This window comes from Crassostrea angulata, chromosome 7 (genome assembly GCF_025612915.1).
Source record: "Crassostrea angulata isolate pt1a10 chromosome 7, ASM2561291v2, whole genome shotgun sequence".
Classification (NCBI taxonomy): domain Eukaryota; kingdom Metazoa; phylum Mollusca; class Bivalvia; order Ostreida; family Ostreidae; genus Magallana; species Magallana angulata.
In genome coordinates, this window is record NC_069117.1 from 12,480,267 (window position 1) to 12,498,411 (window position 18,145).

The following is an 18,145-nucleotide window of genomic DNA, read 5'->3' on the forward strand; positions in this document are numbered from 1 at the left end:
CAATTTTCCCGCAGATTTTTAAATATTCTGCCCAAGAATAGAATTCAATTAAATAGAAAGTTGAAATATTACAAGAATTACAAGAATTAAATATTTACTTAAATCTCAAATTGACTTAAACTCGTTACATGTTTTGTATTTTAAAAATGCGCAGTATGTCTTCGAATGGCATTCTCGGAACTTCTGTCTATTTTTCAGTCATTTCACGAAAACAACATTCATACTGAATAGGTTGGTAATATTAATAAAATCGAAGCAGCAGACAATACATAGAAAAGAGTAATCTCTCAAAAAGACAAAAATTGAAAAAAGTACAAAATGTAATGTTCGACATGTATAAATGGTGTAAAAACCGGGATTTTTAGTCTTGCTTGCATCAGGTCCTCAAGTGGCCGACCTCGTTTTGGGGTATCTCTATGTTCGTTTGAATAAAAAGTGGCCAGACCGGAATCTATATCCCAGTAATTGTGTTTTGAACACAAGGCGTCAAATATTTTCTTGTTGATACCACATGTCGTTGTCTTTGGTAAATGTTTAGAAAGCAATTGCTATCAAAATTTGTTGTCCGTGTTAATGCTTAGATAGAACACCCAAAACCCAATATTGAACAGGAAGAAGATAAGAGGAAATACAACTCGGGCCACTTTATCCACCTGTCGGGCCCTCTTTATAAAATCGATGTGTCTCAGGATGGGCATCATTGGCGATGGTGATGTCTGAAAAAAGTAGGTTTCAGTTTGTTATATACATATTGTTTTGCGTTCGGTATTTTGGTCAGTCCTTGTAGCATACATATTAAAATGAGCGCCGTTTGCTTGACCAAATGTCATTTACAGATTAATTTAACGTGGACCTTTGGTCTAAGGCTATCAGGTCAGAGGTCAAAAGGTTTATTCATAAACACATATGAATGTAAAATCTTGCTCAGCTGTATCTCACGAGTCAGAAAGGAATCAAATGATGATTGGATTACTTTACCCCCAGCTTCCCATGGAAGGAAAATATATCATTCACTATTTCTTTAATATCATTTGCAAATTTTAGTCTTACTTACTCCTTTATTTAATGCTTTATCACATTGTGACGCAGTGCGGATAGGTTTGGAATTTCTCCGCGAAACAACGTTGATGTAGGCAAACTCCAAAAGAGCCATAAAAACAAAGGTAAGACAAACTGCCATCCAAACATCTATGGCTTTGATGTAAGACACCCTCGGTAAAGCGCTTCGTGCACCGGAACTCTGCGTTGTCATGGTGAGAACTGTGAGGACACCTAGCGAGACACGCGCAGGAATGGCGTCTATATCAACCCAAAACGACACCCATGATAGGATTACTATAAGTATGCTTGGAATAAAAATTTGGGCGATGTAGTATCCAGTGTTTCTATCAAACTGTAATTCAACAAGTAAACAAGCGAAGTCTCCAACTGCAATGTAAAAATAAATAAATTGACTGTTTAATTGCAAAATAGAACATGTAGAATTCATTCATTCCCTATTTTAGAATTGTATTCATTTTGTGTTTCGGATTTTTTAAACAACGTTTGAGAGATAATCCGTTCTATTGCTCTCAGCGTTAGCAGCACATCTGGCAACGGGTACTGTACATGTAACACAACGAATTGTTGTATGTGCGTAAATAATGTTTGGGAGGGTAACAGTTGAAATTGACATCCCCGAAAACCATCCGCTTTGCGTTGGTGGACAATGGTTTTCTCAGGGTGTCAATTTTAACTGTTACCCTCCCAAACAGGCACTATTTATATAACAGTACCTTCCCCGTACTCCGTCGAACATGCTGACGTTTTGACTGTGTCTGGCATGGTGAACTGGGGGAGAGATATCGATGGAATAAGGACAGGGTTGTGACGTTCCCAGTAAAAATCGATGTTTTCTCTCGTGTAACTGTCTAATATAAAAATACAAAATCTGTAGGTTAAACATCGTCTACAAAATTTCGACTATATATCAAATGAATAAATACTTAATTTTGAATTTGTCGCCGAAGAAATGCAGCAAACGCATTTTAAGAAACAAAAAATATACTAAAAAGGCAAAAACCCCCAAAATATCATAATGTCAACTACGAACATAAAATTCGTGTTCTTTCTCACAGGTAAAACAATTTATTACATGTACTTACAACTTTCAATCGATACTGGACATACTTGACGATCCAACGGATAGTTTTGTAGAGCCATTGCGCAGGACAGTGTCATTTCTATTCTATCCAAAAAAAATCAATAGAAATCTATTTTTAAAGATATATGGTCCGATATTTTGGCAACAGCAGTATCAAATGATTTTCCATATAAACCAATTATCTTAGAAAGTTATAGACTTTCGCCTATTTATTGGCATAATCGATCTCCTTTCAAAGTTATCTTTTAATTTAAAAGTTTTTTACAAGGTTAAAAATTTTCTTTTAATATCTTTTATCTTTGAACTTTTGTAAGTGAAAAATGAAAATGTCTCAATGAAAATATCTTGGAAATTTTTACAATATGATTTTTATGATTCCAATATTTATCAATAATAAATACACATTCATCAAAAAGAGATAGACGCATTAACTTTGGACAGACTTCAGTTGCCCTTCAGGTCTGGGTTCATGATTTTCACATTTTATTATCCTTCCTCACTCTACCAACAGTTTCTGTATACTTCATAAAGTCAACTTTCTAAGAGGATGAAAATATTCACAGACATGTGACATGCACCCACAGGTCACCCGACTGATTTTTTTAACCAAGGATGTAAATCCCCCCCCCCTTTTTTTTACCAATAAGATGACGTCACCTACCTCATACTATAAAATACCGTTCCATTTCTATAAATATGAAGTAAGCGATTTGGGACGGTGACATCATGAATTTCAGCTCGCTTTTCTTGTGGAAAGAAAGAATCTGGAACCCATATTCTCTCTATCATCTTCTGATCGAGTTCCAAAACTCTGACCGTTGAATGGTTGAATTTGAGACGCTTGTCTGTCCATCGTTGTCTGAATATGATATCTACTGAAAAATCCTGCAATAATGATTAGATCATCTATAGGAATGATGTATTCAGGAAGTTTATGGTTTTGTTTTTGGTTTGGTTTTTGTTTAGTTTTGTTTTTGTAGGTGAGCATGTATGATTCTATTTTCGAATTATTGTAAATAAATTTTAATTCCCTAAATTCAAATATCATGATCAATCATTCGTTGTTTTGATTTTTTTTCTTTTGGTTTTTTTTTTTTGGGGGGGGGGGGGGGGGGGGGCTGTATATTTGATTAAATCTACTCACCATATGAAGTTCATCAAGACTGTGAATGTTCTTTATGAGCATTTGGACAGAAATGTTCGTCGGAAAATCTACAATTGTGAGATTAACACATCCTTGAGAATACGATGAATGAATATTAATCCTCAGTTGTTAAAACAACTGTATCTGGAAGAAAGTCATGTCCAATTAAGATAATAATGTATGTGTGATTTTTTGTTTAAATGAAGTCTAGAATGCATCATTTTTAAAAATCAATAACATGGATTATTGTGAAAGAAGAGTAACAGACAAAGTTCTTGTAATGTTTATAACACAGAGGGTTAGGTAGTGTTCTGTTTTACGTCAAGAGACAACCAACGCTTTCTGTAATTGTCATCTTCTGATTAATGCAAATAGCTCCTTTGCCATTGTTTGCCGATCTCTTCGGGACAATCTCATAGTCAAAATGATGGCTTTTAAAATTATTGTACAGGGAATTGGTTCATACAAATGATTTTATCTCTTGATAGTTTGAGCAAGTTGTATTTGTATGATTAAGATGTTTGTTTAAAATCAACGCTATCGAACATCAATTAGGCAGAATCCATCTGTTGCGGCTTTTTTTCATTTTAGATTGTGCAGATAATATTTTCCCATCATCTAAAATATAATCTGTGAAATAATTTCTCATGCATTTTTCCCTGAAAAGTTGTAACGTTTTACGGTCAAGATCTACGTACATGATGGGAATAGTCAGTAAGCAAAACCTTATTAAAGTTAAACATATCTTATAGAGAAGGTCAACGGAAGATGAAAGACAATCTCGCATTTGATTTAATTTAAGAATGAATTTAAAACATGTACATGTTATCGTATTCACCAAACAATCATGCTCAATTAAATATCTCATCTTATTACACCTATAGCTACTGCACTGTCATGTCGTAAAGTTTGAATTTACCGGGTGTTTACTGCCAACCGGTAAATTCAAAATTTACATTATGACACTACTGTAATAAGCCATTAGTTATAGAATTCATACATCAAAGTTCAGAATCTTGAAGGCTCCGTTCATTTACAATATCTTGATTTTGAATATGCTGTTAAAGTGATGATTTCGTTTAACGTCAAATATATGATATTCCTGTTGTTGGCTGTACTGTACCTTACCATCTTCATAGTTCGGGGCAATCAATGGATCGTAGTGGGACTCATCAATTAATTGGTGGATTAGTTCATGTCTGAATTTTTAAAAAAAACCTTATGATTCAAAATATCTATAGTCAAAACAATTTCAACAGAAATCGGGAAACAATTACTAGTTATCTACCTGGACAATTCGCCGCTGCTGTGATAAAACTGGAAACATAAAACCACCATGAGAATCATTTTCCAAAGCAGCTCTGAAATCATGAAAAAACAGGCCATAAACATGTGCAAGATCATTAGTACCTTAGTCAGCTTTATGGACACTTAACATAATGCATAGAACAATCGAATCACATGATGAACTATGTATCAGTCTCCTGCGTGATAAACTGGAAACACTTAAATCTTTATCTCCGTCTTTCTGTCTTTTTTTCACTCATTCAGTTCTCAGTTTTCCGAAGATTTTTTTTTTTTTGCTCTGCTTTACAGATTTGATTTGAAACTTGCTATGCAGCTTTTACGATGAGAAACTTTTGATCAGGTTTACGGTTTGTTAAAACTGATCGACAGATGATGAAGAAAGTGATGCTTTTCTGATGTGGTTTGGGACGTGGTGTTAATTTCTAATCACTAAGGTAGATCTAATTCATTCCATTCAAAAAATTATGTATTGTGTGCAGAGGATATTCAAGAAAAATATCATTATTCGATCGATCAATGGCGTCCTTCTGAATAAAGAAGGTGGGTGAATAAGGCATGTAACCTGCCTATATGAGGATAGATAAGATGCAATTAAAATATCAACAAACCTCATAATTCTTTTTTCGAAATGATTGAAACCAATAGTTTTTTCCTACCATAACAGCGATATATAACCCTTAAATATGTTAAATACTTATAAAAGGTTGATTTAAACTGGCGTATGCGTGTCCAAACCTCCAAATAGTGTCATTGTTAGGACTTCAGTGCCCTTTTTATAGAGTGAGTCTGAGCTTCATTTTTTTGGTCATAATATATACAAGGTTTAAAGGAAATCAAAGCGATTTCAATACTCACTCTCAGTTGTATGCATCCACCTCATACATACTCAGATGTTTGCATTTGACTCAAAATACTTATTTGACGTCTGGTTCTAACCCATACATCCAGATAATCACTTGTTTATATCCAGCTCATACAATCATATTCAAAGGTCTGCACCAAGCTGATGCATATTCAGTTTTTTGCATCCGGCTCACACAAACTCAGTTGTTTGCTTCTAACTCAAACAAAATTAGTTGTTTAATTCAAGCTAATACATGCATACTCAGTTGTTTAGTACGATCTCATGCATACTCAGTTGTTTGTTCCTATATTATTTGCTTCTAGCTAATACATAGTCAGTTGTTTGGTTCTAGATAATACACACTCAGTTGTTTGCTTCAAGCTTATGCATACTCCGTAATTTGAATCTAGCCCATACATACCCAATTGTTTGCTCCGTGTTCATGCATACTCAGTAGTTTGCCTTTTTTTACTCATACAAAATTCACCTCTTTGCTTCAAGTTCATGCAAACATGTAGCTGTTTGAAATTTTATTGCAAGTTGATGTCGTAAAATACATAAAATAAGTATTCTACATATTATTAAAATCGACCAATGCTCATTTATTTAAGTCTTTTTTTAATTTTAAACCTCGTTCGATGATAGAGTTGACCAGCACCCGCACGATACCTAACACGGAATTCGGTTTTCTGAACTATCCGATCAATCAAATAATCAAATCTACCACACACGGGTGTTAATAAATATCAGAAAATTGATTTCCATGAAGTATAAAAATGTTGATGAATTTTACCTCGTACGGGTAATTTGATAGTCCAAATCAAATCCTAAAGTATAACATTTCATTTCTCAATCTATTGTTATTAATTCTAGAGTAATGATTTTTTAATTGAAAATTGTGAGTGCAGCAATAAAGAATTTGTACATGGAGAAAATTAGTAAAACGGACTAGACATGTTAATGAAACTGTCCACCACATTGATTATTTCGTTCGATCGTACGCCGGCAATTGTTGTCGTACTGCAGTGAAACATGATTGCAACGTGTATGCATGAATATACATGAAATTTTCTCGTCAAAAGTACATTCGCGGGAGCAATCCAACGTTGTAGGTTCCTCATTTACCTCCCTCTGTTAAACTATGAATAGCCAAACGCTAAGCTTTACAAAAGGCATCGACCCTAGCATGAATCACTTTTAATCAGACTGCCCATTAGTAAATACATATGATAATACGTTGTTTTTGTACATTTTACGAAAAAGAAATGATAAAACACAGGGGGACGTATGAAACAGCGTTGCAGGCAATTAATCTTACGGTCGATCTCTACAAAACGTACTTTTCTGAATGAGGCATCAATCTGGCACAGGTGTTCTCGGCATGCATAATGGACTATCTGAGCCGGTGTCTGTCCGTTTTAAAGCCATCAACGTTGGGCAAATGACATCCATTGCAGCGAAAGATCACGCATAATGTTTATAACATCTGTCAGTAACAGTGCAGACTTATTTTTTAAAAAATATTTTGTGAATATTCGATTTTATGTTGTACTCTCATACCAAAGGCTATACATGTACTTTGGAATCATTTAATTTCGTGGGGCCAATTTTCTTGGATTGTGGGAGTTTTTCTTTTTCGTGTGGATATAATTTCGTTGACGCGTCGTTTTTTTAGTTTCAGAAGGAAAACCAGATCGTTAATTATTTGTTTTCGTTGAGAATGTAAATTCGTAGGTGAGAGCTACCCACGAATACCATCAAAATGAGCCACCATGAATTCTAATGATTCCACAGTATTAGCCGTATCACTGTTATGAAACGATCATCAACATACAAAACACGTACATTCGTTTCCAAGCACATATTTCAACCCACATAAGTTTCTCTCAAAGAAAATAAGTTGAAACATGAATAATTTTAGAAGTCTTTCTCCTATGTTTTGATCTTCACATATATACGGCATTGTGAAGTATAAAGACTTTATTAGCTTGCGATCAATTTCTATTAAAACTTACATTGCAGAATGCATTCTTTATTCAATTATAGTCGCTAGAATTCATTCATTTGCCGATTAGAATAATATTTACAGAAGAGAAATATAAAATCCCAGAGATGAAACTAATGACAAAAAAGTGGACTCCGTTTATGTCAACAACGTCTTGACCATTGAAGACACAGAAGAGTGATGTACACAAACAGATAAAATAGAGGAATTGTTTGCTTTGTATTTGATTTGAGCATTGTAATTGAATTGTACATTATATCACTATTCTCCATTACTGTATTGCATAACACGTTCTACATACACGTATTTTATTCTGTCAATTTCAAGTTTGGGATTGAGGACAGAGCCTCCTGCCACGAGCACCACGTATCCCGCTTTCTAAAAGTCTGAACGTCTCTCAAGTTCGTCCTAGAAACAATACACATTGATTGACTACACAAAGGTCAAGAAGACCCGGAGCTGCAAAAAATCTATCAACATAGCACAGGGATTACTAAACTTTGAAAACTGCGCAGACAGGAATTCATCAGAGGATGAAGCCAGATGAACAGCCAAAACTCAATTTTTCTGTTCTACGAGATGAGTTGTTTTTGCATTCTACGCAATAATATATCCTCAGAGATTACGAGAAACGAGAGCTAAAGAAGAGGAGCTGAATTGTTGTAGTTAAGAAACTATGCGTTGAAGGAATTGGGATAAGGTTACATCAAATGCGACTACGTTGTGGATGTTCGACCTTGAAAATTTTTACTTTTTCACGAAATTTTAGAGAATCAATTCATTTTTAAAGACAAGTCAATGATATTAGTAATTTTGGCTATATTCCATATGTTTTATTATTTCAAGTTTTATTAAATTTCCATGTACATGTAGTTAATATCTTTATATTCAATAAACTGTCATCTAAAAGAAATGACCCTTTCAAATAAATACGTATAGTATGTATCTTAGTTGTATAAAATTTATTTAACAGCTAGAGAAACCCGAAGGATTGGACATGTGGAAGAGGATAAGCATAGATGCCTTGTAAGGATATGGAGAATATGATACACTTCAAAATATGTTTGATATTTAAATAAAATTAACTCCTGTAACAAATTCATTATTAAAGCGAAGCACTTTAGAAAATGTAATAATTTTTTAGAGCTTGGTGAACAGGAATAAATAAGACACTACGAAATGGAAAAAAATCAATTTTATCCGCTTGGAAAGCTCAAGTTAATAATTTAGCGTTCTAGTAATAAACAATCAATCAAAATTGAATCTGATAGCAAAATTTTGTGCGGATATCCGTCTAAATGAGATATTTCCAAGGTAATAATCTGAGGGACAGCTTTTCAAAACAGCTGAAACAAAATGTTTTCCAAATCACGAAAATCCACACGGTTTGATAGCAATAATGTTGTTTAAAATCTGTTTGAATGGGCATTGAATCCAGTGATGGATCCAAGATTTGCTAAAAAGGGGGTAGGGGGCAATATGCCAGGGGTCTATGTACCGCCTTGACGCCTCCAGTTGGTCGAGGAAAAGGCCCTAGTGGGGCCCAGGGAGCCAAGTCCCCGAAAGCTCCCAGGTACTGTATTGGGGATTTTTAAAACACTTTTTTGAGCTATTCTAGCTATACATGGCATATTATTAGCCTTAGAACGACTTTTCTTTTTAATTGCTCACAACCTCACCCCCCCCCCCCCCCCCCCCAATCACTACCACCAAATCTATTAGCGGGGATTACTTGTTACAATTTTTCAAGACAATTGAAATTCTCTGTACATTGAATTTATTCCATTTTATTTTTAAAATGTCCATCTTATGAGGAATTATGAAAGAAATATATTAAGTGTTTGAACAGTGGTGTGTACAAACACGGTGTGTACAAACAATGAGACTAGTTAAGTTACAAAAAACTTAATAACTTATATAACATTTCTAATGCAAGCTGTGGAAATAAAAAAATCACCATTGTAATATTTTGTAAAACACGCATTGTCAATTTTATTTATCTTTTATATCTGTCCAAGCACCAACTGTGCCTTATTTATCTAATGTTTTGTATTCTGTTCAGTTGTATAACATAAGGAAATAAATTTAATTGAATTACGTATGATTAAAGTATGTCTTTTATTACAAATGTAAATATTATTCAATCGGATATTTTATTTTTATTGTTAAATGAAATGCGCAGAAATTAAAAATCAAAAGAGTGAACTACGTTTATCATTTTAAACCCATATCTAAAATGAATTTATCTCGTCCCACACACATGCATTCTGTCAACAAGTTTGATTTACATTCAGTTAAACTTACCTTTCAGTGTTTCGAACCAATAAAAAACTCAGCTGTTCAAAATCCTCATACTGCTGCCCTTCTGTTGACAGGCACCATATGTTTTACAAACATAACTGTAGTTTGTCGATATTAACGCGCACTTGCTATAACTTGAGCAGTTATCATCCTGTGGACCAGACACACGGAGGTCTCGTCAAAAGGTAGAAACATTTCCCTGATTACGGCTATCGTTAAGTCGTGTATAAATCCCCAAAAGTCCCGTCAATCCTCCCATTTTTTGCTCCTCTCATGCAGTATTAAGGGAAATGTCTGATGTTGGTTCTCGTATAGAATAATACATACGCCGAAGAATGCAATTAGATGGAATTATTCCTAGAAGTATGATGTTGTCCTACAGAAATCATCATCAGCGATTTCCCGCGATCATTATATATTTCTCTAACGCCTGAAGTATATAATCACAGTGTCCTATACAACAGATACAATGTCACTCTGTCTGTAGTGTTTGATAAATCGTCGTCTTTGCCATTGACCAGTTTGAGAACATTATCGAAAACAGTCCATACACTATATATATTTATTGTAATTTTGCTGATCGGCTATACTGTAATGAAGTAGATGTTTTCTCTGTAAGTTATAGATTGCGCCACAACAAAATCTGAAAAAAGCAGTATTTACTGCATTCTGCGGATACTAAACGTGTAACTGTATCTCTACGTCAATAGTTTAAAAGTATTTGCAATATTTGAGAAGGGGAAAAGTATACATTCAATTTAATTTGATTCTGCCGTCGTTTGGATTTTCATTTGCTCGCTTAATTTCATTCTATAAACCGTTAATCAATACTGAAATCATCTGGGGTTGGCAACTGATATGCAACATTTTTCTCTCTGCAGCATCTGGGTTATTTTAAACAAGTGTTCGTAGAATTTGGCAAAACATTAAGTTATTTAAACATTTAAGCCCATTTAGGCCAGAGAAGGACAAATATTTTCACAGAGGAAAATAGCCACAACAATATCTTTTAAAAGACCTTTTGATTTACAGGTCAGATTCAATCTTCCAACTGAGTTATATGGAAGGGAAAGCCAAAAATAAGTATTGTTTTTGTTTGAAAGCTGAAAGGAAGAAAGCAAGGATTAATAGAGCCGTCTGATATATTAGAGTCGCTTCTTTATATGACCTAGAAATCAAGAACTGAAATAATGGCAAGTTTAACCGCGTAAAAAACTTTGAGCTTGAAATATTATTACTGCATACAAAGACAGACAGGTCTTTACAAACATCCCCCAGTCTTAAAAAACAGAGAGATATTGCAAAAGGTGAATCCCAAAGTTATGTCATCAATAACTGAGGCATTATGTGCGCAATTAAGCACATCTTGAACTTCTCACAGCCTTCTTTTGATTAATGATTAAGGATGGAACACATTGATTCCAATATAGCTGTGATATATGGCACTTAAAGAGTTCAAAGAAACAGTTACCTAATACCCACGTTTAATTAGAACATTCAAGGAAGGAGCTACAGACCTGCAGCTAGGAAGGACCACCCGAAAAAAATTAATGTGTAGCGTTCCTTTATCTAAGGTCTGTAATGTTTTAAAAATCATTGTAATAATTGTTTTTGTTTTTTTTCAAAAACTTGATTTAGTTGTTGTTGTTTTTTTTTTCATTTTTCCTTTATTTACTTTTTATTTAGGGTAATGTTGATGGGTACTTGATGTTTCAATAGAAATTCAAATCTATTGAAAATCTTGTGCGGAATACTGAAGAAAAGTCAGGTATAACAAGAGGCCCATGGGCCACATCGCTCACCTGAGGAACAATATCAGTTAATCAGTTAATATCAATCAAATCAGCTTAATGGAGTCATAATTAATACAAACTATCTGGACAATGTACAATAATACATGTAGATCCTGTATAAATAAAATCCATTTTTCCCCTGGATATTCTTATGTTTATAATCATTAGTCCCTTTTCTAACAGGATGATTTTATAGTCTTATCATATGTTGAGTATTGCAGTTCTCAATAAGATCCTTAACAATAGTTTATATATGGGATATAAACCTACATCAAACTCTGAACCTTCTTGTAAAGCCAAAGAATTGTCCTGGGGCCAAAGTCTTAACAATTATAAAGAATCATCTGGCTGATTAGTTTCTGAGAAGAAGATTTTTAAAGATTTACTCTGTATATTCCTATGTTTAATTTCAACCCCCCATTGTGGCCCCACCCTACCCCCGGGGGTCATGATTTTCACAACTTTGAATCTACACTACCTGAAGATGCTTCTACACAAGTTTCAGCTTTCCTGGCTGATTAGTTTCTGAGAAGAAGATTTTTAAAGATTTACTCTATATATTCATGTGTTAAACTTCGACCCCCTATTGTGGCCCCACCCTACCCCCGGGGGTCATGATTTTCACAACTTTGTATCTACACTACCTGAGGATGCTTCCACACAAGTTTCAGCTTTCCTGGCTGATTAGTGTCTGAGGAGAAGATTTTTAAAGATTAACTCTATATATTCCTATGTTAAACTTCAACCTCCCATTGTAGCCCCATCCTACCCCCGGGGGACATAATTTTCACAACCTTGTATCTACACTACCTGAAGATGCTTCCACAAAAGTTTCAGCTTTCCTGGCTGATTAGTTTCAGAGAAGAAGATTTTTAAAGATTTACTCAATATATTCCTATGTAAAAGTTTGACCCCCCCCCCCCCCATTGTGGCCCCATCCTACCCCTGAGGGTCATGATTTTCACAACCTTGTATCTACACTACCTGAGGATGCTTCCATACAAGTTTCAGCTTTCCTGATCTTATGGTTCATGAGAAGAAGATTTATAAAGATTAACTCTATATATTCCTATGTAAAAGTTCGACCCCCAATTATGGCCCCACCCTACCCCCCGTGGGTCATGATTTTCACAACTTTGAATTTACACTACTAGAGGATGCTTTCACACAATTTTCAGCTTTCCTGGCTGATTAGTTTCAGAGAAGATGATTTTTAAAGATTTACTCTATATATTCCTAAGTTAAACTTCGACCCCTCATTGTGGCCCCATCCTACCCCGAGGGGTCATGATTTTCACACCTTTGAATCTACATTACCTGAGAATGCTTCCACACAATTTTCAGCTTTCCTGGCTGATTAGTTTCAGAGAAAAAGATTTTTAAAGATTTACTCTATATATTCATGTGTTAAACTTCGACCCCCATTATGGCCCCACCCTACCCCCTGGAGTCATGATTTTCACAACTTTGTATCTACACTACCTGAGGATGCTTCCACACAAGTTTCAGCTTTCCTGGCTGATTAGTTTCTGAGAAGATGATTTTTAAAGATTTACTCTATATATTCCTAAGTTAAACTTCGACCCCCCATTGTGGCCCCACCCTTCCCCCGGGGGTCATGATTTTCACAAATTATAATCTACACTACCTGAGTATGCTTTAATATAAGTTTCAGCTTTCCTGGTCTTATGGTTCATGAGAAGAAGATTTTTGAAAATTTCTCGAAAATTTTCATAAATTCATAATTATCTCCCTTTGCAAAAGGGCTTGATCCTTAATTTTCACAACTTTGAATCCCCTTAGGCTAAGAATGCTTTGTGCCAAGTTTGGTTAAAATTGGCTCAGTGGTTCTTGAGAAGATGTTGAAAATGTGAAAAGTTTACAGACAGACGGACAGACAGACAGACGGACAGACAGACAGACGACAGACAAAATGTGATCAGAATAGCTCACATGAGCTTTCAGCTCGGTGAGCTAAAAAGGAAAAGATAGTATAGTAGTATACAAGGAACTATCCTGTTTGTTACATGTCCGGTTTTAATTAGATGCAAAGATTGGAAAGCAACGCGAACGTAACTATGTATGTAAAGCATACGTTACATAGAATTATCATTTAACTGAATTTTAATATAACTACATATAATAAATGAAGAAAATCTATAGAAGGCACAATTATTGCTAATACTTTGCTAGGGCTTTGATTTAAGCAACCAAAATTATAATTCACAATCATTTTTCATATTAAGATAGTTATCCTTAAAAATTAATATAGTAGACGGGTAAACTAAATGTTGTATAAGGAATTAGATTTCTTTCAATCACGTTAAGTGTTTTTTTTTCATTTAATGTCATTGTTACTCTATCAAAAGTTGTCTCTTTGCTTTGTTACAATAAAAAATAAACAAATAAATCAAAACTTCAAAGCCAGTTTCCTGAACTTTACCATTGCTGTCCAAAATATCTTAATGTATTATTATCGGCCTAAGTCGCGAAGACAGAACTTAAAGGATGGCTTCATTCCTAAAGAGGCAGCAGTTTCTAGAAGTTTTCGGAACTCCTCAAAATGAAAACTAGGTCCTTTGAAAATGTGTTCTCATCACTTCAATGGATGGTAAGGAAATGGCAAGTGAACGTTTTCTTATACACCTGTATTTGGTACATACATGTATGCTGAGTGAATTAACTGCGGGGAGATTTGTAGTTTAAAGTTTCGAGGCCACTAAACTTTAATCTTTACGTCATCGAAACGTCACAATTTAGAAGAACCTGAACGTTTGTAGAAAAATGAATGACCAAAGGTAGTACAATGAATTATTATGTACCAAAATCTGTATCCGCTTAATATAGATCTGTGACCTTCATTTTTTTGTTTCGTCTTCCTATTCAAGTTTGCACTTCTTATTCGTTACTGTACAATTGACCCGACTGCGGCCCCCCAAGGTGGTGTATTGTTCGGCATGGCCTTGTCTTTGTTTCCCATTTCGCAATATCAATGAATGGCTTTCTAGTGATGTTTAATAATTTAAAGGCTTTGTAGTGATCACAGCTCTTCTGGGTTGCGACCTGAGACTGCCTTCCCAGCCAAACAACAATAAACGTTGTCAGTTGATGCACCAGGGTGTCCCTTGAGGGTGAATTATACTTTATGGTCTATGGAAGATCATTCCATTTGGAATGACTTTACTTCATAAATTCTGCTCTGTAATATAATCGATAGCATACGTTTAATGTTCTATATAATTTTTTCGATATTAATTTTCAAAATGATTCTAAAAGCATTTTATATAATTATTAGTTTTAATCTCTTCCTTCAACATATCTTTTGAATGACAAAGTTTGGTACTTTAATTTCGCCATATTTTATACATCAGCACATACGTCACAGGTAAACGATGGTGAGTGGAAAATTTCACTGAAATCCCCCGTGACAATGTAATTAATGCAACATGAATAATTCCTATGATTTTATTAGAGTGATATATTTTCCGGAATAACAAATTGTCAGCTCATTTAGACCATCAAATACTTTGATTTTTCATGCGGTTATGAAATTAATTAGCTTTTAAGCCCTATTTACACGATATGATTTTACAGATCTGACTTCATATTTGATTTCACATTTGATTGCAATGTTGCATTTACACAGTATGATTTGTCAGACATGTAGTTCATTAATATTTCCCTCCAAATTTTTTTTGTCTACAATATAACATCAGAAGATGGCTATAACCTATTATCTATTAATATTTCACATATATAAAAATTTTAGTACAATGGTATTATCCATAGATATTTTTCTGTTGCAAATTTTACATAATTTTTTTTTCTGGTGAGTTTGAACTCGGTTATGTAGGATGTATCAGTCTTTATGTATATTTAACACTTCCAACTCAAAAATACACCAAATTAATCCTGAAATTAATCTAAATAAAATAGTTGCAAAAGTTCGGGAAAAGTCCAAGTTTTAATTGTTCTGTATTTAGATCAACCTTTCTGACCTTGTTAATGATTGGTCAAAACCATCTGACTTGCCAGACAGAATAGAGCATGTCTCTATTCCATCTGACTCCATCTGACTTCATATCTGTCTTATGATTTTCCTATTTACACGGTCTGATTTGTAAGATGTGGCGAGTCAGATCTGAAAAATCACATCGTGTAAATAGGGCTTTAGACTTACTTATTTTTTGTGTGTGTTATAGTTGGTACCCTAAAGTATTGGTTCGTATGAAACGCACAGGAAAGCATTTTACAGTTAATAATAAATAGATATTTCTCCGCTACGTTGTTTTTGGTTTTTTTTTTTATATTATGCGTTGACATCCAGATACTACTAGAAAACTGACCAGTCAGGAAGGGCCCCGCTATGACAATTAATATAGAGAAGTGAAAAAAACTTTGAATTCCATCCTCTTTATATTAACAATGATGAAAAATAAATGCCCGGCATAAGATGTAAAGAACTGCAATATACGAGGGTCAATAAAAAAATACGAAGACAATGCGGCTGTCTATCATATATTTTTCATGAAAGTCATACTAAACAGATTAATTTGTGCACCAACACTTATGTTACTGATATGCGAAGTTTTAGTCCATTTGATGAAACGGTATTTTTGTAACCCCTTTTTAAAAACAACATGTTTCGTCACCACGGCGCACGGTAACGTTCAAAACATGACGTCAAAATTAAACACGCACAGTTTATAGATATACCCAATCTATATATCACTCTTAGTCTCTTGTGCCTTTCTTCTTACAATTTAAAATGGCACTGAACCACTTAACATCTTATTTGCACACATTTGCTCGAGAATCATAAGTTAGTTCTTCAAAGTTTTCATTATCTAACCGTGTATCTCTTAGTTTACAGTAAGGATAACCCTGAACGTCGGTTGACGTTACTTCTTTTATGACCAAATATTTACATATAGTCTACTCTCTTTCGGACTGTTTTATATTCAAACAACAATGACCACCATCCCCACAAAATTTATTACAGTTTTACACAAACTTGCAAATAGTTGTTGACTTATTTTTGCACCATTGAACATTTTCACAGCTTGTATCGGCTTTTTCATGAGTTAAATCCATTTTATTTGTACTTCTCGTTGCGCCGTGACGTCAGGCGACGTCAATGTTTTTAGTCAATTCTAAAGAGGACTATCTGACTTAAGTTACTAATATCTGTTCGACAAAACAATATATCCCGTCATTATTTGGTACAGAGAATACCATGATTATACTAAATTTGAAGTTTCAATATAATTTGGTTTTAAGCCAAATTTATTGAGATAATACTTTCAACATTATATGTTTTTTTGTTGACATAACACAAATTTTGACCGTGCGCCGTGACCTCATTTTTGCAGGATTAAATTCTAAATAATTCTTAAAAATAAAGAAATTTATTAACTTTTTTTCTTGCAAATTGTCTGAAACTATTGCTAAATTATGTCTACCAAATTAAGTAATGATATGACGTTAAATAACATAGCTATGACAAAAGTCTTCGTATTTTTTGATTGACCCTCGTATATAAGGTGGTAAAAAATATATGAAAACTATAAGTAACAACTGTATTTTTAAAATTTCAAGATAATTCCTGAATGTCCAAAAACTCTAAATAGTAACCTTGTATCTGCATAAAACAGGGATAACCTCATGTCTTATAAAGACACTAAATTAAATGTGTATTTAAAAAAGATTTAAACAGGTGTTTTAAAAAATGCAATCCTTCAGTGAATGCAAATACATTGTATCACCCAGGGTTGACCTCAACTTCAAAACAAACATCAGTTGCAGACAAAGTTGTTCATTAATCTTCCTATGACAGATAGAGATAAGCCTCTAAATTTTCTGCAGCAGGCAAGATAATTAATCCCAGGGGATTAATTGTTCTGCTCTCTCATCCTTTTCTTCTAAATTTACAATAAGATTTTTTTTTCCAGAAATGACAGAATGGGGTTATTATCTGATTACCTGTTAAAATTAACAGCATTAAGGCAAAAAAAAAAAAATAAATAATTAAAAAATCAAATAGTGAAAAAGGATATCTTAATATATATCTTGATTTTAGAATTCGATAAAATTATCATAAACCATTGTGTAAGGTATTTTAACCAAAATAAAGTATGAATATTATATCTTAAATCCATATTTCAAAGAATGTACACAATAATACACATCATTCAAAATTGACCTTAACTTCAAAACAAAGTTCATTTGCAGACACAGGCAGTGCAGTAATTAATCTCAATGTGACAAATAAAGATAAAGCTTAGGATTTTCTTCCTGTGGAAGGTTAATTAACTCCAATGCAAAGGACAGATATTGCACAGCCTTCCAAGTATACAATGGTAACATTCTCAGCAGTTATCTCTCTTTGCCCATTCATTCTTGAGCATAGTTAAGGAATCTACCCAACCACCCCAGCTCCAAACCAGAAGACATAGAGAACCAAACTTTGCATCAAAATATGTATTTCTGCCTACTGAACTAACATACTAAATTTGAACTTGATTGGGCAACCGTAAAAAAAAGTTATTAGAAAAAACGAGAAAATTTGTTGACGGAAGAGTGACAGACGGGCAGACAGAAGGACGGA

General features: G+C 34.1%; 1 protein-coding gene across 4 annotated transcripts; it reads right to left on the reverse strand.

The window, feature by feature from the left end:
* On the reverse strand, window positions 1-10,398 carry LOC128192436 (glycine receptor subunit alpha-2-like). Of its 4 annotated transcripts, none has more exons than XM_052865094.1 (9): window positions 9,749-10,398; window positions 4,576-4,648; window positions 4,416-4,486; window positions 3,288-3,355; window positions 2,805-3,028; window positions 2,145-2,227; window positions 1,776-1,910; window positions 1,055-1,428; window positions 1-716 (listed from the first exon to the last, which is right to left on the reverse strand). In XM_052865094.1, exons 2-9 carry the CDS (start codon window positions 4,632-4,634, stop codon window positions 552-554), a joined length of 1,179 nt encoding a protein of 392 aa, XP_052721054.1. In that variant the 5' UTR covers window positions 4,635-4,648; window positions 9,749-10,398; the 3' UTR covers window positions 1-551. The 4 variants fall into 4 exon arrangements, with proteins under 4 accessions (XP_052721054.1, XP_052721053.1, XP_052721055.1 ...); XM_052865093.1 differs by lacking the exon at window positions 9,749-10,398 and adding an exon at window positions 5,451-6,832; XM_052865095.1 differs by lacking the exons at window positions 1,776-1,910; window positions 9,749-10,398 and adding an exon at window positions 5,451-6,851.
* Between the last annotated feature and the right edge of the window lie 7,747 nt (window positions 10,399-18,145).